General features: G+C 35.1%; 6 protein-coding genes across 8 annotated transcripts; 3 read left to right on the top strand and 3 right to left on the bottom strand.

Annotated features, from left to right (window-relative positions):
* Nucleotides 1-2,652: 2,652 nt before the first annotated feature.
* On the top strand, nucleotides 2,653-4,635 carry LOC9303040. 2 transcript variants are annotated; one of them, XM_021017543.1, is made up of 4 exons: nucleotides 2,653-3,549; nucleotides 3,719-4,043; nucleotides 4,115-4,196; nucleotides 4,299-4,635. In XM_021017543.1, exons 1-4 carry the CDS (start codon nucleotides 2,907-2,909, stop codon nucleotides 4,545-4,547), a joined length of 1,299 nt encoding a protein of 432 aa, XP_020873202.1. In that variant the 5' UTR covers nucleotides 2,653-2,906; the 3' UTR covers nucleotides 4,548-4,635. The 2 variants fall into 2 exon arrangements, with proteins under 2 accessions (XP_020873202.1, XP_002869002.1); XM_002868956.2 differs by having other exon boundaries at nucleotides 3,716-4,043.
* On the bottom strand, nucleotides 4,603-7,465 carry LOC9305073 (RNA-binding protein Musashi homolog 2). 2 transcript variants are annotated; one of them, XM_021017545.1, is made up of 13 exons: nucleotides 7,334-7,465; nucleotides 7,030-7,162; nucleotides 6,841-6,930; nucleotides 6,686-6,751; nucleotides 6,517-6,582; nucleotides 6,349-6,434; nucleotides 6,203-6,248; nucleotides 6,038-6,092; nucleotides 5,579-5,842; nucleotides 5,367-5,497; nucleotides 5,195-5,299; nucleotides 4,938-5,090; nucleotides 4,603-4,844 (listed from the first exon to the last, which is right to left on the bottom strand). In XM_021017545.1, the coding sequence occupies exons 2-13, from the start codon at nucleotides 7,045-7,047 to the stop codon at nucleotides 4,782-4,784; spliced, it is 1,143 nt and encodes a 380-aa protein (XP_020873204.1). In that variant the 5' UTR covers nucleotides 7,048-7,162; nucleotides 7,334-7,465; the 3' UTR covers nucleotides 4,603-4,781. The 2 variants fall into 2 exon arrangements, with proteins under 2 accessions (XP_020873204.1, XP_020873203.1); XM_021017544.1 differs by having other exon boundaries at nucleotides 7,030-7,460.
* Nucleotides 7,466-10,051: 2,586 nt separating this feature from the next.
* LOC110226931 (mitogen-activated protein kinase kinase kinase YODA) lies at nucleotides 10,052-11,389 on the top strand. The gene has a single exon (XM_021019887.1). It carries the CDS (start codon nucleotides 10,165-10,167, stop codon nucleotides 11,200-11,202), a length of 1,038 nt encoding a protein of 345 aa, XP_020875546.1. The 5' UTR covers nucleotides 10,052-10,164; the 3' UTR covers nucleotides 11,203-11,389.
* A 2,496-nt stretch (nucleotides 11,390-13,885) lies between these two features.
* Nucleotides 13,886-16,132, top strand: LOC9303039 (PI-PLC X domain-containing protein At5g67130). Its single transcript, XM_021018756.1, has 8 exons — nucleotides 13,886-14,041; nucleotides 14,128-14,250; nucleotides 14,338-14,475; nucleotides 14,706-14,804; nucleotides 14,890-15,193; nucleotides 15,283-15,506; nucleotides 15,616-15,702; nucleotides 15,819-16,132. Exons 1-8 carry the CDS (start codon nucleotides 13,967-13,969, stop codon nucleotides 15,996-15,998), a joined length of 1,230 nt encoding a protein of 409 aa, XP_020874415.1. The 5' UTR covers nucleotides 13,886-13,966; the 3' UTR covers nucleotides 15,999-16,132.
* LOC9303038 (nicotinate phosphoribosyltransferase 1) lies at nucleotides 15,756-19,296 on the bottom strand. Its single transcript, XM_002866920.2, has 15 exons — nucleotides 19,025-19,296; nucleotides 18,806-18,950; nucleotides 18,604-18,723; nucleotides 18,389-18,523; nucleotides 18,252-18,313; nucleotides 18,078-18,153; nucleotides 17,814-17,915; nucleotides 17,602-17,718; nucleotides 17,446-17,504; nucleotides 17,185-17,359; nucleotides 16,966-17,100; nucleotides 16,766-16,864; nucleotides 16,578-16,686; nucleotides 16,383-16,495; nucleotides 15,756-16,287 (listed from the first exon to the last, which is right to left on the bottom strand). Exons 1-15 carry the CDS (start codon nucleotides 19,177-19,179, stop codon nucleotides 16,210-16,212), a joined length of 1,680 nt encoding a protein of 559 aa, XP_002866966.2. The 5' UTR covers nucleotides 19,180-19,296; the 3' UTR covers nucleotides 15,756-16,209.
* A 694-nt stretch (nucleotides 19,297-19,990) lies between these two features.
* On the bottom strand, nucleotides 19,991-22,126 carry LOC9303037 (transcription factor SPATULA). The gene is made up of 7 exons (XM_002866919.2): nucleotides 21,545-22,126; nucleotides 21,247-21,357; nucleotides 21,113-21,178; nucleotides 20,955-21,020; nucleotides 20,604-20,855; nucleotides 20,456-20,525; nucleotides 19,991-20,372 (listed from the first exon to the last, which is right to left on the bottom strand). Exons 1-7 carry the CDS (start codon nucleotides 22,034-22,036, stop codon nucleotides 20,320-20,322), a joined length of 1,110 nt encoding a protein of 369 aa, XP_002866965.2. The 5' UTR covers nucleotides 22,037-22,126; the 3' UTR covers nucleotides 19,991-20,319.
* Between the last annotated feature and the right edge of the window lie 678 nt (nucleotides 22,127-22,804).

The raw sequence follows: 22,804 nt of genomic DNA, 5'->3' as shown, positions 1-22,804 counted from the left end.
TGTGTGTTTTTTCTTTTCCTTACTTTTTTTTTTATTCTGTGTGACTTGGACTTGATATATAATCCAGTGGTAAATTGTGGTTTGTTGGATTACTTGGGATAAGTTTTCGTATGATGTTTTAGAAATTATAGGATTTTTATAAAAAATATATTGATTTTTATTAAATGAATGAGAAGTTTTATGGCTAGCTTAATGTTAGATTAATTAACAAATGTATGTTTTGTCGTTTGTGCGTGACCATTTCCATTGAGCGTTTTTTTTTTAATACATAACATAACGTGACAAGTCTATTATTTAAAGCATTTCATAACTTTGATGAATTATCCGCAACCTTGATAAAGATATTTTCAGGTCTTTGGAATTGTTGGTCCTTTGTAAGAAATTTGTTATCAAGAGATTGTCATACTTTGCAACTACATTTAGAAAAAATTACTTAAGGCTGGTCCCATATAAACAACTTGCATTGATCACCATCGTTATTTGCAAACATCTTTTATAATCTCTATATACATTTCATTCGATTTAAGTAAGAGGACCATGAATCTCAAACTTGCGGCTTGAACTGTCGCGATAAGGAGAAGAAACTAGCAATGATCTCTTTTGACATTAATGAATCTTGTCATATATCTTTTCTTCAAAAAAAATTCAGTTGAGTAACGAAATATCATTAAATTCCATGTAAAGCGTAAAATGTGAAATTTATGAATTGCAAATAAATAGTGGAAACACAGTTTGGAAGCATAAAAAAAGTTTGTACCAACAATGGAGAAAAAAACGTGCTAGTAGTTGAAAATATATTTCTCTGATATCTATATGTATATTCTTCATTTTCTTTTGTGATGAATGAATGAGAATAAAAAAAAATCAACGTTGAATGTGGTAGGAGTGGAGTCACTATATTTCATGCGTCAATATTGATACATGGGTTTTATTAATTGGACCCATTCTCTGATTTTTTGGTCTGTTTATTGAACTAGTAGTATTATTTATTATTATTGTATAATTGATGGATTTGTTTTGTTCGAAAAATCAATGCTACATTAAATAACAACGAGACTAGTGTGTGTTGTCGTGTGTGTGCTTGACCATCCCCATGCGTTAGTTAGATAACGTGATTATAACTCCGTGTTACTTTAAATTATAACGATTTGAAATTTTGTAACTTCATCTATAATCCACATTCTGATGAGATTATCCAGCTCTTTGGAATTGTAATTACTAAAAGCCAAAAGTCATGCTGAAAAGAATCATTCTACATTTGCAATAAAAATTCAAAACAAATGATATTTTCAGTCGTTAATCAAATTTCAAACGATACAAAGCCATAAAACTTAATCACTTAGTAACAATCGATAACTAGTTAAATAACTAGCTAAAAGAAATAATTAAATAACTAGTTATTTATGTCAACGGTGTAGACAAATTATTATAAAAATGAATAGAAAGACCTGTTGTTATTTTGTTCATGAATACTACTCTCTCTTTTTTACACAAAATGTCATTCTATCATTTTTCACATAAATTAAAAAAATAAATAAATTTCATTTCTACTTTTTATTAATACACTAAATAATACTTTCTCTCTAATTAATAAGCTGAAAAAGTAAAGATAAAAAAAAAATTAGTCTTAACTACATTAAAAACACAAAACGACATTCTTTATGAAACAAGATTAAAACCTTAAAACGACACTTTTTGTGAAACAGGATGAATAATACTTTGGTCATTTTTTATTGGGCAACATTTAACCATCCTTTATAAATGCATTAGTATACTAACTTGTTTGAATAATATGTATCTTAACTAGTTTTAATACCATCGATTAATAAGAACAGACAGTTGATCAATTAAAGTTGGAATATGTAGTAGCTCCTCGGTTTAGTTGTACATTCATCATAGATACTATAATACTATGAAAGAGATGATAGAGATATTTATAGCCTATACAGTGCTAGCTCAATAGTCAATACCATATGTTCATCTCTCAACCACACTATTTTTCTGCATTTCATTAAGAGGTACATAAGTATATTACAGTAGCTTGTTTCTACAATTTCACTGTTAAAGTCGATACTCTCCGAATTGTTTTGACTAAGAAAACTGAATTATTCATTGAATACTCTCATCATTGTCTCTACCAATGAGAAGAAGTAATAATGGAGACTACGATCCTGCTTTTTAGGTCTACAGGAGCTAACAGTTACAAATAAAATAAGAAAATCTATATTAACTGTAAAAATAACCTAAAAGTGAAAAGAAAAGAGTAAAAAAGCAGAAGCTAGTTAAGAGAAACGACAAAAGAGTCTGAATTTATCGAAAGAACAAAAAGAGCAGAAAATGTCACATGGCAAGAGTCGTGGCTTCTGTAATAACGGTACAGAGGAATCGGATGAAGAAATAAGAAATAAACCAAACAAACAAAGAGAAAGCTCTAACGTCAGTTAAATCTGTTTCTTTTCCTCCACAAATGTTTTTTTTCTTCTTCTTCTACCACAGTTTCATTAACCCAAAAAAATGGATTAACACATTGAAGAGCGTGTAAGTAGAAAATGGTAAATTGCATTATCCCAAATAGAGAAGTCAGTTTCAAATTGGTTTATTTTCTCTTTTTTTTTTTTTGTGGGCATATGATCGGACAAGCCACGACACTTGTCTTAATACCAACAAAAAAAAAAAAAAAAAATTCTCTCATCTCTCTGCTCTCTTCTCTCAAAGTTCTCACCTTTTGAGATTATTACAAAGAACACAAAAGTACAGTTTCTTTATTCCCTTTTTGTAACACTTTAAACATCATCACTCTTGAATACTTCAAATCTCCGGTCAACAAAATAAAATGAGTTCAATTTCTTAAATAAAGTTTCAATCTTTTCCAAAAACCCATTTCAGATTCGTTCTTTGAGAAAAACATGAGAAAGACTTCTGTTTCATCGAATAGCTTTGGTGGGTTTTTAAGTCCCGGAGCTCCGAGTTACGCCGATAACAAAGGTTGGAGCTCCGAGAGAGTTCCTCATCCTTCGTCGACCACTTCCAACTCGGTAACTAACGGTGGTCGTCGTCACATCGGCTCTGCTTCTGCTTTAACGACGCCGTTTTACAGCGGCAGAGCTATACCTTCGAAATGGGAAGATGCTGAAAGGTGGATTTGTAGTCCTGTGGCGACATACCCACAAGTTGTTTGTAAAAATTCCTCAGTGAGTTCTCAGTTTTCTGAACAGAGACGTCAGAAATCTAAAAGTGGTCCGATTGTTCCTCCTACGTTGCCTCATCCGCAACCGACGTCTTCTTCTTCGGCTATTGGGTGTTATCACTATTCTCCGAGGATGATGATGCGTTCCATGGAAGCTCCTCCCAAGGGTTTAATGGTCGCTGGTTCTCCGTTTTCCACTGGAGTTTTGGAGGCGGATAGGGTTTTCAGAGGAAGTGTCGGTGGTGGTGGTGGTGGTGGTGGTTGTGATGGCTATGGTCATGGACCTGGCCATGGACATAGCCGGAGCTGGGTTGATTTGATGAGTGAGGAAACTTCTTCACTTAGCTCCAAAACTGATACAGGTAACCTCTTAACAAATCTGAAATTAGACCTCTTTGAATCTCAAGTCTTGTTTTTGGCAAATTGAAATCACATAATCTTGAAAAGTATCAAGATTGAGCTGATTCTTATGGAACTATGTTCAAGATCTAAGCTTTGTTTGATTTTGAAATATGAATATTTGTGCAGAGGAGGAGAAAGCAGAGATGACGACGGCGATGCAATCTCCGGTGGTGTCAAGAAGAGATATGGCTACTCAGATGAGTCCAGAAGAGATGAGTCCTAATAACAACCAGTCTCCACCATTGGTTGTTTCTGTGATTGAGCCTCCTCCTTGTAGAGGTGAAGTGAGAGAAGTGAAAATGGATAAAGGAGCAAGAATGATTAAGCGTCCAAAGAGACGAGTTATGTCTTCTAGGATTATTAGGAGAGAGCAACCTGAGGTTGAAGACAATTCTGAAGCTTCTGCTTCTTCTTCTTCTTGGGATATCTCGGAACCAGCCATGACTCTTTCTAAGTAATCAAGCATAGTAGATTGTTATAAGATCTGCTTCTTCTTGGCCAGTCATTAATGTAAGTATTTTGCAGGTTGCAAAGAGAGGAAGCGAAGATAGCAGCTTGGGAAAATCTGCAGAAGGCGAAAGCAGAAGCCGCCATTAGAAAACTCGAGGTCTGTCTTGTCCTCCTTCACTTACTTATATATAAGCTCCCCACAAACCAACCAGAGGTTCTTATGTACTGAAATTTCATTTGGCTTGAATGAATCAAACAGGTGAAGCTGGAGAAGAAGAAATCAGCATCAATGGATAAGATCTTGAACAAGCTTCAAACAGCTAAGATCAAAGCACAAGAAATGAGGAGAAGTTCAGTATCTAGTGAACATGAACAACAAGGGAATCATCAAATCTCCAGAAACTCGGTGAAGATCACTCATCTCGTCCGAAGACATACTTTCATGACTCCTTTCATGACTTGCTTTGCTCCTCGTGTTGATTGCAGAAAATCTTCTTCTGCTCTCTGAAGTTTTTATTGAAAAGACAATTTGAACAAAGAAAAACAAAATGTACACTGCAAAATTTTCTTGTAAAGCTTTCTTCTTTGTTCAAACATTTTACTTGTCTGCATCATACACCATCACAGAGTAGGTTCACTGGTTCCGAGGTAAAGCATAAACAAAAGCTTCAACTATATAGATCTTGAGGATTTTGAAATCTATGTGACAAAGCCAAAGCTAATGGAATGTTGGTCTAGTACATTAGTATGGCCGGTACCTCCAGTCTGATCTTGATGGTCTTGCGTTTGGCATTCCATATCCCCACTAGCAGATTTAGTTTAAAAAACGAAGTGAATCAGAACCAACTTGTTGTATATAAAGAATCTTTGATTAGTGTTTTTGGTTTTATATACTCACATCGTCCAAGCTCATGCCTCCATACATTCGACCAAATGTGCGCATTGGACCTCCATAGCCACCAAAATATTCAGGACGAGAAGAACTTAACACGGAACTTCCGCTAGCGCTAGGTCCAGCTTCATCAAGAGGTGTTGCTGAATCTATTGCTACCTAAACCCGCAAAATAAAAACAGTGTAGCTTCTTTATATATCTTAGATAAGTTATTGTGCTAAGCATAATACGCTAAAGCATCAATTATAAAGCTTGTTTTTACCTCTTGTCCACAGATTTCATGAGATCTTCGGGCTACACAATCTGCAACACCATTTTCAGCAAAGGTAACAAATCCAAAACCTCTATGTCCACTTCTCTTTGGGTCCTATTACAAAAAGATGAATGTTCAAACATTTTCTGAAATTTTTCTCTGTGTAACTTGTATAACTCACCTTTGGAATATAAGCATCTTGAATACGGCCAAATCTCCCAAAATACTCGCGAAGATCATCAACGGATGCTTCTTGAGGAAGCCTTCCAACAAAGATCTTGTTTCCTATTCCCCTTGTGGTTGGTTCCCCTCCTAAGGCAAAGTGAAAATTCCCTTAATGATCAGAAATTTATTTGCTTCTAGTATTTTGTATTATATAGTGAGTAATCTTACTTCCATAAAACATGGCTGGATTATCATACAAAGTAGGAGCACCAAGCGCTGCGTATCTTGTAGCTGCAGAAATGTAAGCATCATAAGCTCCATAACCACCTGGAGCTCCAAATCCACCACCTGCAACAGCCACGGGTGGGCGCGACATTCTAGCCACTGGCGGTGGCCTAGGTGGATGATCATCCTCTTTTGGTGTTGCCCGATCAACAGCAACTGTTGTACCTCCCAGATCATGAGTGTCCTCCATCAGATCCTCCACTGAATCTGAAATCACAAAATAGAAGGTTTCTCCTTAATCCAAATTTTCACAAACAGGTTATATCTATTGTCAGGATCGCACTCATCAGTTTCTTATGTTTTCTGTCTCATGAGTTTGACAATCAAACTTGTAAAGAAGGTTCTGTCATCAAAATATAAAAACTCAATTCTGGTCGGGAGGAGATTTAAGCAAAAACTGACCAGCACTAGAGAATGTGATAAATCCAATTCCTCGGTGTTGCTTCGAGTTGTGGTCCTAACATAGAAAATAGGGAAATGATATCAAATACAAGAAACCAGATCTGGCCAGAAACTATTCAAAGTGTATGATATTATCAGGCACACAATTAGATAACGATAGATTACCTTAGGCATGTATAAGTCGGTTATTTCCCCATACCTCTCAAAATGGCTGCATAAAAGTACACAAAGAATGTTTATATTTTCAACAGCTATTAGAAACGATTCTGAAAAAGAAAAGAAACAGAACACATTAAAGCGAATCGGATTACCTTCGGAAATCTGATTCAGAGACTGATGAAGGGATTCGGGCAACGAAGATCCTCGTCACCTTTTTTGCAGGCTGTCTCATCTCTTCCTGGACAATAACAACCATCTTCAACAAAGATTACACGAAAAAAAATGTCTTATTAGATTCACACAACTCCATGTTAACCAACCTTTGGTGTAGCCACTTTTACTTCCAAGATCCTGTTCCCTAAAAAGTGTTCACCTTTCAAAGCATTCTACAAGAACTCAAAAGAAACAAGCACTAAGACAGATTTTCCTGTAGAAAAAACATCCAACAACCATTGCATCTATAACTAAACATGCAACTAATAAAATTACCTTTGCATCTTCGGATGAAGCAAAAGTGACATATCCAAATCCACGAGATCTTCCAGTTGATCGATCCTAAACATCAAACATATCAAAGCTCTTCATGACATTGCTTAATCAGCAATGCTCAAGTTCAAATCAGACCCAAAAAAGAAAATGCAAACCTTCATGACAATACAATCCTCCAAGTCTCCGAATTTTGACATGTAATCCTTAAGCCCATCGGAATCAATATCCCACGGGATTCCCAAAACCTAGAAATCAATTACAATTACATATAAAAGCATCGTAGTTACACAATTCAGAGAAAAGTTGGAAACTTTTGAGCTCAATGCGAGTAAAAAACAAATTACCACAAGCTTCCGTTCCATGAGAAGAGATAAATGTAGATCTGGAAAGGAATTGAAACCCTAACACACTCAAAAAAATCTCTCTTTTCTTCTCTCCCTCTAAATCTCTCACACTCGTATCTTCTTCCTCTTCCTCCTGCAAACCACAAGCACATCTCTTTCTCACACACAATTATCATCATCAAACACCAATTCATCATTTTTTTTTTGTTTGAGCATACAAATTTCTCTCCGATTAAGAAACAAAAGAAACTAAAAATTTATCCTTTTTTAGATTCATTGCGATATTCGAAACTCACACACTGACCTTTTGAAATCCCTCTCTCTCTCTCTCCCACAAGGATACCCTAAATTGGTCAGACCCTTTTTCTGGATTTTCGTTTTGAGATCTCTCGCTCTTGCTCTAATTTTTCATCTTTAGAGGAGGAAGCAAGCGAAGATGGGAATTTCCCGGCGATTAAACGTTCACCGTCCATCGTAGCTCCGCGATTGGTGACACGTGTTTAACATTCATGTTTTTGCCGGTAAGCCCATAAAAACTTAATGGGCTTATCTTTGTTAGGTTTAAGTAGGCCTTATAACAACAACAGCCCTCATAATGGGCTTGTAGCTTCTCATTTAGTTAAACCAAAATAAGATATTTTGTCAATGATAGTGATTATAAATTGATTTAAGTATACACATTTTTTGGATACTAGCAAACAATAGCTAAGTATATCATGTATTTCTTCTTACGTTTACCACGTGAAACCTGAGAAGAAAATTTCAAATTCTAAAATAATGTTTCTAAAATTTTGTTTAGCATCTATAAAGTCTTATATTTGTTTGTTTTTATAGAAGTATATTCGTCTTTATCTCATTTATTCTTCTTGAGTTTACCACGTGAATCCTAAGAACAAACCTTAAAATTCTAATTAATGTTTGTAACTGCATTTTTACCGTTCCTATATACGTTTACCATGTGAAGCCTATATGAACAAAACTTCAAAATTCTACCTTATGTTCGTAACTTCTTTTTATTACCGTTCACTCTAATTATAACCTATGTTATTTATTATCTTAACAGTTTTTGTACAACTTAGGTTTTTTATAACATTCATCTTATCTCTCACTTAACTAGTTATCTCTCTTGCGTTACCACGTGAAGCGTTAAAACAAATTTTGAAATTCAAAATGTTTATGAATTCTCTTCTCTGTTATTCATTTTAACAACTTATTCTAATTATCATCATCTACCATTTTTATATTATATTTGTTAGTTCTTTAAAAAAAACATTAATCTTTATCTCATCTATTTAGTTGCTATATTTTTTGTATTGTATTAATTGTAAAATACTTAAATTAAAATGAAAAAAAAAAAACTAAAAATTTGTTTTGTCTGTAGCCTTAAAAAACTCTAGGCACAGCTCTAATACTAATCATAATGAAATGAAGGTTGGTGCATCTAATAATGGTAAACGGTCGATTTTTAAGTTACAAAAGAGAGAGGGAAGTCGCCATGCAATTGTTATCGTTTAATCATTGACCATAAATACTTATGCTGGAAATTTCATCAAATTTTATTATATAACGTCCGCGTGAATAAATTTGACCTGTTTCAATCGTCTAGGAGTCTTTCTTTTATTCACACGCCATTTCATTATTTTTATTTTTCGGCAACTACTTCACAGTTCACACCACCATTTTGTCTTTACCAAAATTTGTACTAATTAATTATAAAGTATAAATATCGATCTAATAGCTATTTGCTTAATGCTTAGTATACATATTGGCAAAATAACATGTTCATAGAATTTGTTAGCAAATCACAATGCACTCGAAAATGTTAGATTCATTAATTGGGATTTCTGGTACTTTAATTAAATGTTATCATGTCTTTTAAAATTTTATCAAACTATAATTACTGATGTGGACTTATCATGCAGAGTGTTACAGGTTTGCTAATTATTGTTAATCACATTTCTTTCCATATAAGTGATATATTGAGATCCGTACGTATGTGATTTGTTTAGCTACCAACCAGAAGATTTAGAAACAATTATTAGTTTCATGAAAATTCCTTTATCTTATGTATAACAATATATTATGGGAAATCAAACTAATTTTATTCTAAATTCGGAGAATATTAAACTTGAAAATGATCTCATCTAAACTAAAATCAATATATTACTTTTGGAAAGACAGTAGTATGAGTTATCTGAATATTTCTACAAATTTTAGGGCGAATATTTTCACAAAACAAATAATTTAGTATTGAGTTGATAGTAAAATCTTGAGCATGCATGCACATGTTGTCAATGACATGTGGATGAGATTTTCTATTAAAAATTCTTAAACCAACACTGTTTCTACAAGAGAAAATCACTCATCACCATCACCATCACCCCAACAAAAATAATAACCAATATATCACAGCCATATAAATACTTCACACGTTAGGAAAAAAGAATCTCAAAGAAAAATTGACAGAATCTTCCATCCGATTTTTACGCTACTTGAGAAATTAAAACGCGAATCACATGGTAGATCTTGAAACAAACGTGTAGAACTACGAATCTAATTTATCAAATAAACAAAAATATAAAATCATCAAAAAAGTATAAAATAAATAAACATTTTTAGAAAAAATTATATGTATTAATTTTACAAGATAACATATATCTTTCTTTTATAGCTAAAAATCTAAAACATTAATTTAAAAAAAAAAATCTTATCAAAATTGAAAGAAACTACATTTCAAAATCAAGTTATTTAATTTCTTTATCTTTTTATAGTGCTATATTTATTCTAATTAATGATTTTTTTTGTTACTCAACAGTGGGCAACAACAAGAGTCTTCTCTCACCACCCACGTTTTCTTTATGGACCGCTATTTCTTCTCTTGGCCAAGAGCAAATTCATATAAATTGGTATAAAAAAAACAAATAAATATATATACTTATATAATCACGTGCATTAAATTACACAAATACACTTGTTCACAACAAACTTATTTACTTTTTTTTTTCTTTAAAAATAAATATCTCAAGAGTACATATAACAACAGAGATAGAGTTGGAGAAGAAGAAAGTGTAAAGAAACTGTTTCATAAGACTTTTCTCTTCTTCTTCTTCTTTGTTGCTTTGAGCTCTAAAATAAATGGAGTGGATTCGTAGAGAAACAATTGGTCACGGAAGCTTCTCCACCGTTAGTTTAGCAACTACCTCTGGAAGTTGTTCTAAAGCGTTTCCGTCGTTAATGGCTGTGAAATCTTCCGGAGTTGTTTGCTCCGGCGCGTTACGAAACGAGAGAGATGTTCTTGATGATCTTGGTGATTGCTCGGAGATCGTGCGGTGTTTCGGAGAAGGAAGGACGGTGGAGAACGGAGAAGAGATCTATAATCTGTTTCTTGAGTACGCTTCCGGTGGTAATTTAGCTGATCGGATTAAAAACTCCGGCGAAGCGTTGCCGGAATGTGAAGTGAGGAGATTCACGAGATCGATTGTTAAAGGGTTGTGTCATATTCATGGTAATGGATATTCTCATTGTGATTTAAAGCTTGAGAATGTTTTGGTTTTTGGTGATGGAGATGTGAAGATTTCTGATTTCGGGTTAGCGAAACGGAGGAGTGATGATGAGATTGGTGTTGAGATTAGAGGAACTCCGTTGTATATGGCACCGGAATCTGTGAATCACGGCGAGTTTGAATCTCCGGCGGATATTTGGGCTTTGGGATGCTCTGTTGTTGAGATGTCTAGTGGTAAAACGGCATGGTGTTTGGAGGATGGTGTTATGAATAATGTTATGTCTTTAATGGTTCGTATTGGTTCCGGCGATGAAGTTCCGAGGATTCCGATGGAATTGTCGGAGGAAGGTAAAGATTTCGTGAGGAAGTGTTTTGTTAAAAACGCCGCGGAGAGATGGACGGCTGAGATGCTTTTGGATCATCCGTTCTTAGCCGTTGATGATGATAAGAGTGGGTCATTGAGGTGTGGCGAAGAAGACGAAGCTTGTTCGGTTTCGGTATCACCGAGAAATCCATTTGATTTTCCCGGTTGGAATTCGGTTCAATCTCCGGTTAACGAGTCGGTTACGTTTGGTTCTTTGGTATGTTCGCCGGAGGAGAGGATTAGTGGTTTGGTGAGTGAGAAGGTACCTGATTGGTCGGAGTCGGGTGATTGGGTCAACGTCAGGTGAATAGAGTTGTTTTTTGTTGTTGTGGAGAAAGACTGAGTCATTATTTGTGTGGAGATTATTATGGGGTCATTTAGAATTGACGGTCCTGATTTTAATCTTTTTGTTTTAATTTAGCTCGTTGACTTTGTAAATATATTGAAATTAGAATATTCTTGTAAGAAAGAAACTGAGAAATTTTTTTCTGCCATATGTTAACTTATTCTCTCATTCACTGTTACAAACTCATCAATGTTTGTAACAGAGAAGCTTTTGATTAATTAATTCTTTATCGGTTATTATATTTATAAAGATAAAAAATGAAAAAGAGACATTACTACACACCTCTAAGTTTATTTTTAGAATTTTGTATTTTGAGGTCACTCTCTATAACATTGATGTTTGTTAGCCTAAACAAAATGAAAGGTATCTAATGAGAGTATTCTGACCAAAATTTAGACACAATTGGATGCATTTAAACTGTCGTTCTTCTATGGTGTTTTCAACAACAAAATCCAAAACAAGATAAACCAAAAAATCAAATAGGAACAAAAAAACTAGAGTCATAAGGGCTGGAAATGAAAAAGAGACATTACTACAACTCTTTTTTTTTTTTTTTTTTTTGTCATCCGAAATTAATTAAAGCTCAAAAGAACCATTCCTGAGGAATGTTATTTACATAAGTGATATGAAGCGGTTCTGTACGAAATTTTCGTGCCAGATTATCCGCCTTAACATTAGCCTTACGAGAAATTAAAGATAAAGAAAAAGATGAAAACTCCTCCTTGTCGCTCTGAAATTTCTCCAAATACACTGAAAACGCCGGTCATTCGGTTGGAGAAGACACCATCTTCACCAGGTCTGAACAGTCTGTAAGGAACGATACCTCTTGATTATCTGCACCAATCATACACTTCATCACCCAGAGAAGGGCCTCGAATTCAGCATGTAGTGGAGATAGACATTACTACAACTCTTCCATAATGTTTTTAGGAACAACATCCAAAACAAGATTATAAAAAAAAAATCAAGTCATAAGGGTTGGAAATAAAAAAAAAGAGCCATTACTACTTCTATAAAAAGAGAAATATTAAAAAGATTCTGGTAAGAATCATCTTGCTTCTATTTCTTTTATCGTGACTGCTGAAAAGAAAAGTTTAAATTTTGGATTAGAGAGTGAAAGTGAGTCGTCTGAATCTGAAACCGAAGTAGACGAGAAGGAGGTTTGTGATTCCGGCGAGGCTCAACAGAGTGACAAAAATGTTGTTGCCAAGATGACTGATGACGAAATGGTGACAACAGATACCAAAGAGAAGTATTTTCAAAGAAAGTGGAGTTATGATGATGAGATCATCTTGCTGCAAGGCATGACTGATTTCAAAAAGGATCAAGGGAAGAGTCCTTATGATGATATGACTGGTTTTATTGATACGGTGAAGAACTGCATTAGTTTTCAAGCGAATCAGAGTCAATTCACTACCAAGAACTTGTTCCTTTTTGAAAACATTTTTTCGGACATATCATCATAAGGACTCTTCATTTGATCATATTTGAAATCAATCATGCCTTGCAACAAAGCGATCTCACCATCATAACTCCACTTTCTCTAAAAAAAAAATTTGGTATCTGTTGCCACCATTTCGTCATCAGTCGTCTTGACAACAACTTTGTTGTTACTCTCTTGAACCTCGCCTGAACCACAAACCTCTTTCTCTTCTACCTCGGTTTCAGATTTAGACGATATACTTTTACTCTTTGATTCAAAATTTGAACCTTTCTTTTTAGCAACGATAAATATACAGAAATAAGATGATTCTTATAGAGATATTTTTATTAATTACTATTTATAAACAGAGATGCTCAGATTCTCTCATTCTGAAAAAAAAACAAAAAAAAATGGTTTTGATTAATTAATTATATGTCGGTTATTATATTTATTTAATACGAAAGTTACGAGAATGTGAACGAATTTAATGAGACAAAGAAGCTGGTAACTTATTATAACTTAAGTCATGAACTAAAAGCTGGTTTTTTGGTATATAAGATTCGATTTGATTATATGGGTTAGAAAAAGCAATGGATAGTTTGGTTTTGGTTAAAGTCGGTTTGTAACCAACCGAACCAATGAGGTAGATGGAGAAGTAGAAGAAGCGTGGAAGTGGGAGTGGGAACTATAGAAATTGCGCACTAGAGTCCGTCTATTACAGAAAATATAACTGGGCTTGGTTTGGGTCGAGCCCAATGTTAAATTAAATCATTGTATGTCCTAACAATTTTTTAATAACCTATTACTGTAACCTCGACGTGGGTTCTCGTTCTTATGCATATGATTTTACTGATTGTCCTATTTGTTTTAGCAACAAAAAAAAAAAAAAAACAACTTGATATTAATTTTTTTTTTTTTTTTTTTTTTTTTTTTTTTTTTTTTTTAACTTGATATTAATTAGTGTGTATATTATTTTGTACGTAGAAGAATGGTCAAGGATGACTCGGTCTAATTTTGCACATGACATTTCTATGCACATACAATTCCACATGGTGATAGTCTTTAAAAACCAAAATTAAATGATTAAACCATATAATTAGAAAAAATCATCACTTTTAAACGACCAACATAATCCTAATTATTAAAAATTGTAAATTAAGAAAATTCCAAATTCCAAAGTAACAACTATCAACCAAACGCCGCGTTTTAATCAAATCAATCACTTGGAAAGAAATAGAAACATTCGCATTGAAAACTTCATCGTCTCTTTGTTTCTTTCTTCTCCAAACAAAACACCAAAAAATGGAAGGCTTCAAATTCTTTAATCTGATGATCATAGCTTTATTATGTTTATCATCTTGCGTTCACAGTCTCGAGGTTCTTATACACTCTTCTCTTCTAATCTCTTATGAATCTTTTCAAGAAGTTTAGTAACAGAGAGAGGTTTTGATTTTTACTCACAGATTGGAGAAACATGTAGTTCGAGCAGCCAATGCGACGCCGGATTGAGTTGCCAGAGTTGTCCAGCGAATGGAAATACCGGGTCTACTTGTACCCGGATCCAACCTCTTAACCCGACTTCAAAGGTTCGATTTTTACAATATTTTTTTCTTGATTTTTTTCTCTTTCCAATTTCTTGATGATGGATTGCATGTGGTTTTGATGATGGGTAGGTGAATGGTTTGCCGTTTAACAAGTACTCGTGGCTAACCACACACAATTCGTACGCAATCACGGGGGCAAATTCGGCAACTGGCTCATTCCTTATCTCTCCAAAGAATCAAGAAGACTCCATCACTAATCAGCTTAAGGTCTACTTTTAATCTCCATTACCAAAATTTTGACAACTTTCGCCGTATTAGAATTCTTTTTAGCTAAATTTGGGATTTGACTTAATTTGCAAGTATCTTTTACCTTAGGTTTCAATAAAAGACAATGTCAGCTTTAGTTGGTGGCTTTTTATTATTTTCCACGTGTAACATTCTAATTTGTTGACTTTTTCTTCAATGATTTGTGAACTGTATTTGTTGTTTTGTTACAGAATGGTGTGAGAGGGATAATGCTAGATACATATGATTTTCAAAACGATATATGGTTGTGTCATTCCACTGGAGGGACTTGCTTTAACTTCACAGCCTTTGTAAGTTTCAATTTGAATAATTGAATTTTGTTGCCTATGAGTGTGATTTAAGTTTGGGTTTTAACGAGTTAAGTTTAACTTGCAGCAACCAGCTATCAACGCACTCAAAGAGATCAATGATTTTCTTGAATCAAACTTGTCTGAGATTGTTACTATCATTCTTGAAGATTATGTCAAATCTCCAATGGGATTGACTAAGGTGTTCAATGCATCTGGATTGAGTAAGTTCCAGTTACCAATTTCGAGAATGCCGAAAGACGGTACAGACTGGCCAACGGTTGATGATATGGTGAAGCAGAACCAAAGGCTTGTTGTTTTTACTTCCAACAAGGATAAAGAGGCTTCTGAAGGTTTTGCTTACCAGTGGAATTACATGGTTGAAAATCAGTGTGCGTTTTTATGAACTGTACTCAAACATGAATCTCGATTTAAGGACCAGCTTGTTAACAAGATGATGGTAATTTGGGTTGTTATGTAGTTGGCAATGATGGATTGAAGGATGGATCATGCTCGAGTCGATCTGAATCTTCTCCATTGGATACCAAGTCTCGGTCTTTGGTTTTTCAGAACTATTTTGAAACCAATCCGAATTCAACGCAAGCGTGTGCGGATAATTCCTCTCCGTTGATCGAAATGATGAGAACTTGCCATGAAGCAGCGGGTAAAAGATGGCCTAACTTCATCGCTGTTGATTTTTACCAGGTTTGCTCCTTTGCCAAATCCAACATTTTATAGAGCTAATCTGCTGAAAGTTTGTTCCTTTAAGGAAGTCGAATTATTAAACCCTTGTGCTGTTGATGTTTAATTGCAGAGGAGTGACAGTGGAGGAGCTGCAGAAGCTGTAGATGAAGCAAACGGTCGTCTCACTTGTGGTTGTGACAGCTTAGTCTTTTGCAAGGTATTTTACATTGAACAAGATTGGGTTCTTAATTTCTTGAAACTCACTTAAGATTGAGAAATACAAATCATAATATTAAGCCAATGATAAATGTGTTTCTTTGCATATATATGCAGTCAAACGCACCTTTTGGCACATGTGACGCTCCTCCTCCGAAGTCAGCTCCATCACCAGTCGCCGGAGGGACAGATTCTTCACGGAATTCAAAAAATCTTCCTGCGGGTAATGCTGATTCTACAGCTATCGGATTGTCATCTCTCGTTCTGATCTCTGCGGCAACTCTCTTGCTGTGGTGATAGTTCCTCAGTGAGCTCAGTTTGGTTTGATCTGATACAAATGATTTGATTTCCCCTTTATACGTTTCCACCAAATGACCAAAACATTTATTGGTGAGTAATTTTTTTTTTGAGATGATGATGTTGTGAAAACAGTGAGATCAGTGGCAAAGCTGATACTATGGTTACACACACACACACACCGAATCAGACAACCAATATTTGTAAATTCTCAATGCAGTTCACCGACAGGAGCTTCGTTGAGCCAGAGGAAGTGGATGAAGTCATACAACTTGGCGCTGACACTAACCTGCAAGTGTAAGTTAACAATTAGGGTTTCCTTCAGAAAGCGAAAGCTCTTGATACAAAAAAGGTTTTCTCAGGTGTTTTGTTGGATTATTATACCTTATAAGGAGTAGGGTTTAATCTTCTCATATGATCGGGTCGCATGTTTTCGAGCTGTTTGATGCAACGGTTTCTTAGCTCTTTCAATGGCTCTAGCTCTTCCCTAGCTTCATCTTCATGAGAGTAAAAAAGGAAAACATAATGATTCATAAGCATTTGTCAGTATCCTTTAAGAATTGAGAGCTCTGTTTTAACCTGCATTGCCACGCCAATAACATTTCAGAAGCTCTTCAACGCGTTGTGGCACCACATAAGCCCTTTTCGATTCATTGAATGGATGACGGCAAAGTAACCTTTCACCGACCTTAGGATCCAATAAAATAAAATTAAAAGGTAATAAAAAGCTTTAAATCTTTCAAGAAAGCAAATGCCTTTGTTTTTACCTTTGGAGGTGGTTCGTTCTCTCCAGTCATTATATCAACAAGAGGGTAACCCTCTTTTCCGAATAATCTGTAAGTACGCTTTTTACATGGTATCGATACCTGAAGACGCAAAAAGAGAAAAGCGATCAAGTGTATGCAAAGAAGAACACAGAAAGTTTGAAGAAACATTCTTATTGGGGAATTGAGTCCAGGATTCAAACCTTAGTTACATCTTCAGAAAGTTTGATCCGAGGCTGATTGTTTATTTCCACCAGTTTGAAAACACAACCTAATGCAGCTTGTGCATAGCAAGTTACTAAGTTGGTTCCAATTCCAAATGCATCTACTTCATGACCCTTTTCGGGATGAAAAAAAAAAAAAAAAGCTTTTGTTACATAGGCCTAAAGGTAAGAATTTCTTAAGGTTAAGCAGAGATTTACCTGTTTATTTAGAGCATCGACTGTCTCTTCGTTTAGATCGTTACTAGCAGTGATGATCATCTTCCCGAAATCGGGAACTTTGAGGTCTCTCTCTATGGCACAAAAGAATTTCCTGACCTCAGCCGATAGATAGGCTAAGTCACCTGAATCCAGTCTAATACCTACTGCTTTGTATCTGCATAACAGCACAAAGTCACGAATCTTCAAAAAATTGCAATGGCGAATTATATATGGAGCACTAATGGAAGATTTTTTACACACCCCAATTCATTAAGTGCTACAGCAACAGCACAAAAGTTTGGAATTCCACTCTTCATCACCTGTAAGACGGTTAGAAACACTAGTTCTTTGTAACTCCGACAACACCCATAAAGAAATCTTAATCTAAGATGAGATGAACAAAGTGTTATTACTCACATCGTAAGTGTCCACAAGAGCGAGAAAGGAGTTCGGGAATGCCAGTGCATATGAAATGAATGCTGCAAGCTCGCTTTGATTTGTCTCGGAAAAAATCCCTTGTAATGAAGATGAATTCTGTCGTCCACCAATCACAAGAAAGATTATGAAGAGAGGAATCAAAAACAGAACAATACTACACTGAGAAAAAATCTAGATTTGACTTAAGAAACCTGAATCCTAGTTAGGCATGTTTGGACCAAACAAATAAAATCCTCACAAGTGCTTTTCCCATCAGAACTTCGAAGCACTTTGTCAACAATTTCATCAAGGCTCTACAAAAGAACCAAAGAAAAGTATAAATCTTTTCACTACTGCTTCCAATATTACGGTAATACAAAATATCGCAAACAACATCCGATTATCAATCATTTATGTTACTGTAACTACATACTAGAACTGAGTTTTTTTCACAAATTTTGCTAAAGCAAACTTACCATGAATGAGCTAACAAAAGCATGGGAATGAGTACCACGGAGAGGTATCCCAAACAGTCTTCCCGCTGCAACATTGCTGCGGTAATAAACGAGGCAAGAAAAATAGAGAAAATCATATCCTCTCTTCCCTTTCAATGTTTCCATAAAAAAACAAAATCAATAGTAAAGACATGCCTTGTTGCATCAAAACCTCCAAGGTAGCAATATTTTGATGCGCTTATTGCGCCATCAGGTCCCTATAACAATACATATCAGAGATGTAACAAACAAACCCTCAACATCTAAGTCTAAACATGTTTTGAGGGGAAAACCTGAGCTCTTCTCGCACCAAACTCAAGCAGAAGCTTAGATTTTCCGGCAACAAACCGATGTCTTGCTGCATTAGTAGCAACCAAAGAAGCGTAATTGATGAGATTGAGAAACGGAGTTTCCAACAATTGCACAACCTAAGAAAGAAGCACAAGAGAGATCAGAAACTGATCATTACAATGATGAGAGTTAGAAGAGATAATGATCAGAAACTCACAGCAACAGGACCTTCAATTCTGAGTAAAGGAACTTTAGGGAACACAACAGATCCTTCCGAAATTGCATACACTTCAATGTCAGAACAATCAAGTCCTCGAAGATAATCACAAAAAGCTTCCTGATATTTCACAATTCCAAAAGAGTGAGTAAAAAAGGATGCTAAAAATTGAATCTTTTGGCCAAGAGAGATGATGTTATACCTCACATCCAGGTAACGAATCACGAACAAAATCGATCTCTTCATCAGTCAAATTGAAATTAGCGAGGAATTTGATGCATTCTTCTAAACCAGCAAAGATAGTGTATTCTCCACCAAATGGGTTCTTACGAAAATACAAATCAAACCTGAAAACAAAGATGAGATTTTTACGTTTTGTAGATTTCAAAGGATCGAACTTTGTGTGAATTTGAAGACTAACACAGATCGTTCGGATTGTTTGCCAGCTTTCCAATAAGCATAGGCCATGGTGAATTGGTAAAGATCGTTGAGGAGAGGTGTGACCATTGGGTTAGTGGGTCCGTTAATGACCCGACCCGATTGCTTCACATCGAGACCGTTCTCTTTCTTCTCCATTAAAACCCTGTTTTTGTTGCGGCGTCTCCGGTGAAGTTATTTATGAGTCTTTGTTTGTTTATTTAGGAGAGATTTGGTCACTGAATCTATGCAAAAAGAATGACCAGCTTTATAAAAGAAAAATAAGTATCTAAATATTTTTCAAGTTTCAACTCCAGTCGTCGTCTTCAAGGCATATTTTCTCTGATATTTTCACTGAAAGAGAATCCCAATTACTTTCCTTTTTTCTTATTAAAAAAAAAACATATTGAACATTTTTTCAAAATATATCCCTTTAGTATTAGGTTACTAATTGGAGAATTAAAGTTTACTAATTATGGGTTAATAGAAATATAAGTATTTTTAATAAGCATGAAAGATCTTAAAACAACATTTCAAACTTTTAAAAGAAACTTACGAGTGAAATTGTTAATATTCCAATGTAATTGTAAAAGAAAGTATAAGATTTGTATGCACTAGAGTGAAATTCAAAAACTTGATTAGAAATTATGGGGGGATTTGGGGAAGAAATCATCATTTTTTTTTTTTCATTCAATCGCTCAAATGTAATACACGGCTTGGGGAAAAAAAACCATTTTCAAAGTTTGATATAACAAGATTAACTGGATTAAATGATAAATTGCTCATCATGCAGCTATCATGATCACAAAAAAAATTGCACACACCACAAGCTTTTCATAAACCTAAGAACTCAAAATGTGAAGGGTTTTATCTTCTTCTTGTAAATGATCAATTTAACTTTCACAACTAGTGTCTTAAAAAAGAGATACCAAAAAAGCATGGTCAAACTTAAGAAACCAAGTCCATCATGTAGAGTCGAAAACTTCTCTAGAAGCTTATCTGTAATTTACATATCCAAGTCATCGAGTCTCAAACTCTCAATACAATGCGAAGATGATCTAAAAACTTTACATGCACCATAAACATACATAAACCTAACAAGTTACTTTGTAATAAAAGGTTTTAGTATAGCTATTAGATTCAAAGATTTAGAGTCTAGTGTTCGTGTCAACAACAATTGATAAATAAATAGAACCTTAGAAAAAGTAAACACCGCTAAATGCATCTCCATTGTCAGGCAGCTTTATTGCTTGCGCCCTAAGAAACAAGAACACATAGAGGTCAAAGTTGAGCCTCTGTTCAAGTAATTCGATCTTTTAGGTCAGGTTGTCCATCAAACAGAGCTTGTTCCCCTGCAAATCCCCAAATACCGCAACATATTTCAACATTGTAAATGTCCTAAAACTTTTTCAGGATTCAAAAAAGAATACTTTACCGGTTAAGTTTGCGTTGGAATGACCAATGTTCAACCTTTGATGAGTTAACCCTCCTTCCCGACTCATCTCCTTAAGTAACAAAAATTTATAGTAAGCAGACTAGCTTTTAGGGTTTATATAACAAAAATGTGTTATGTAACTACGCACCGCGGGTGAATTAAGGAGAGGAGGGAAAGGTCCAAAGTGACTGCGAATGGAAGGTTCCAATGCGTATGAAGAAGCCACAGTATTAATCATTTCCGGTGCATTAGAAGTCGAAGCAAACTGATTGGTATGATTGAGCAAAGGATCATTGGTTGCTTCTGGGGGTCGAATCTGAGAGAGTTGCAATGGATGTAATGTAGTTCCAGGTAAGCACAAAGGATGATGTAAGTTTATCCCATTTCTCATTGTCAACATCTGCAAAAAAGATCAGACAAAAAAAAAGACTAATGTCATATACACTTGTTTTGGGGTTTTGGTTATAATAATAAACTAACTTAAGGAATCGTTAGTGACCTGAACTTGGAGCTGAAGCTGTTTCAGATATTCAATGGCTTCATCAAGCATTGAAGCCTTATCCGTCTTCCCCAATAAACACATTGCAACAATCAAGACACAAAAAAAAAAGAGAATGATTCATGTGAATGTGACTATGTTTATAGAAGTATCATTACCTTATTTGAATTAGGGATGAGACTTTGCAAAGCTTTCATTTTTTCATTGATTCTACTTCTCCTCCTCTGTTACAATAAATCTCAAGTAAGAATAAAATTCTAATACTGGGAGAAAGAGGCTACAAAAACCAAACCTTCTCAGAGAGATTATGAACTTCAGCAGCTCTGCATCTCTTAGATGAACTACGAGAAGAAGGACCTGACTTGGAAGAGGGAGCTTCATCAACTACAGCTTCTCCTCCTTCCTGTTTTTTCATTCACTCAAAATCACATAAACAAAAATTTGCTGATTTTAAGGGGGAAAAAAAAAAAAAAGTACAGATCCGTTAAAGAGAAATCTCTGTAGAAACATTTTCTCGGGAAAGAGACAAAGATTGAACTTTTAAAACATGCAGAGAGAAAGAGAGAGAGATTGAGAAAATTTCAAAGAACCTCGCTTTCGCAGTCATACTCATCGGTCTCGTTTCCACTAGCTCCAACAGAAGAAGACGATACTCGAGTCCCAGAGCTATTTCCCTGAGCGTTATTATTATTACCACCACCGGAGAAACCAAAACACGCGCCTCCGCCGATTAAAACCTCAGAGAAATCTCCGACACGTTTCGACATGAGCACAGAATCCGACGGTGGATGATGAGAAACGAGACTTCTCGAGTTATCTGCATGTGGGTCACCGTGAACTTGCACACCAATCATAGAAGTCGGTGTCGTCGTCGTCGCCGGAGAATAGTAAGAAGGTAAAGGAGAAGAACGGTCGAAAATATGCCGGAGAAACTGAGAGATTTCGTCGGAAGAAGACGGAGGATGATGATGATGATTGATACGAGTAGTATCGTAAACCGAGGAAGAAGAAGAAGAAATCAATTTCTTATCTCCCATCACTCTCTGCTTCTTCTCTTCTCTTTCTTCTCTCTGTGATATCATTAGAGCAACAACAACAAAAAAAAAGCAGTTAAAGCTAAAACATTAAAAAAAAAAAAACAGAGTTTTTGAGATTTTATGGGCATGGAGAGAGAAGAAAAAGAGAGAGTGGCTGTCACGCGCCAGCTAGGAAACAGAGGTTAAAATGATTGGTCTGTCATTTTGTTAAAAGTGACGGTAGCTGTTACTGTAGCCAAAGCAATGAGCTTGTGTCAGCTCACGGTTTTTCAAACTAGTAGTAAAAATTTTTTTCTACTCTCCCAAAACTTTTCCTCGTCGCACGTGAGACACACTAAACTAGTACTCGTAGTTTTTTTTGTTTTTTTGGGGTAACCAATAATACAACCTTTATTTGTTTTCTCATAATATATTATTTAAAATAGAAATTTGTTTAAGACTTCATATGTACAGTTTATTTTTCGTGATACGGATGAAACCGATAAAGTTACTATTCATATAGTTTGGAAAAAATGAATGCGGAGTTTAATTTGATCGAGAGGTTTTTGAAGAATTCCATTAATCTATAGAAAACGAAAGTTATACGACTTGGATGTTTGACAAAATTATTTCCACATTTCGTACTTGTTGTTATAATGAATTACTAAATAGTAATTTTATAACCCGTGGCGTGATAAGTTGCTTGTTTGCTGATTTATCTTATTGACTAAATTAAAACACGAAAACTGACTTTTAAATCAGTTTTCGTGTTTTTAATTTTATCGAATTTACTGTGTCTTTTTTTCAACTATACAACTCGTACCTACACTTTAA

This window comes from Arabidopsis lyrata (genome assembly GCF_000004255.2).
Source record: "Arabidopsis lyrata subsp. lyrata unplaced genomic scaffold ARALYscaffold_7, whole genome shotgun sequence".
In the NCBI taxonomy this organism is placed as follows: domain Eukaryota; kingdom Viridiplantae; phylum Streptophyta; class Magnoliopsida; order Brassicales; family Brassicaceae; genus Arabidopsis; species Arabidopsis lyrata.
Note: the sequence above shows the minus strand (reverse complement) of the source record. Positions and strands in the feature narration are given on the sequence as shown.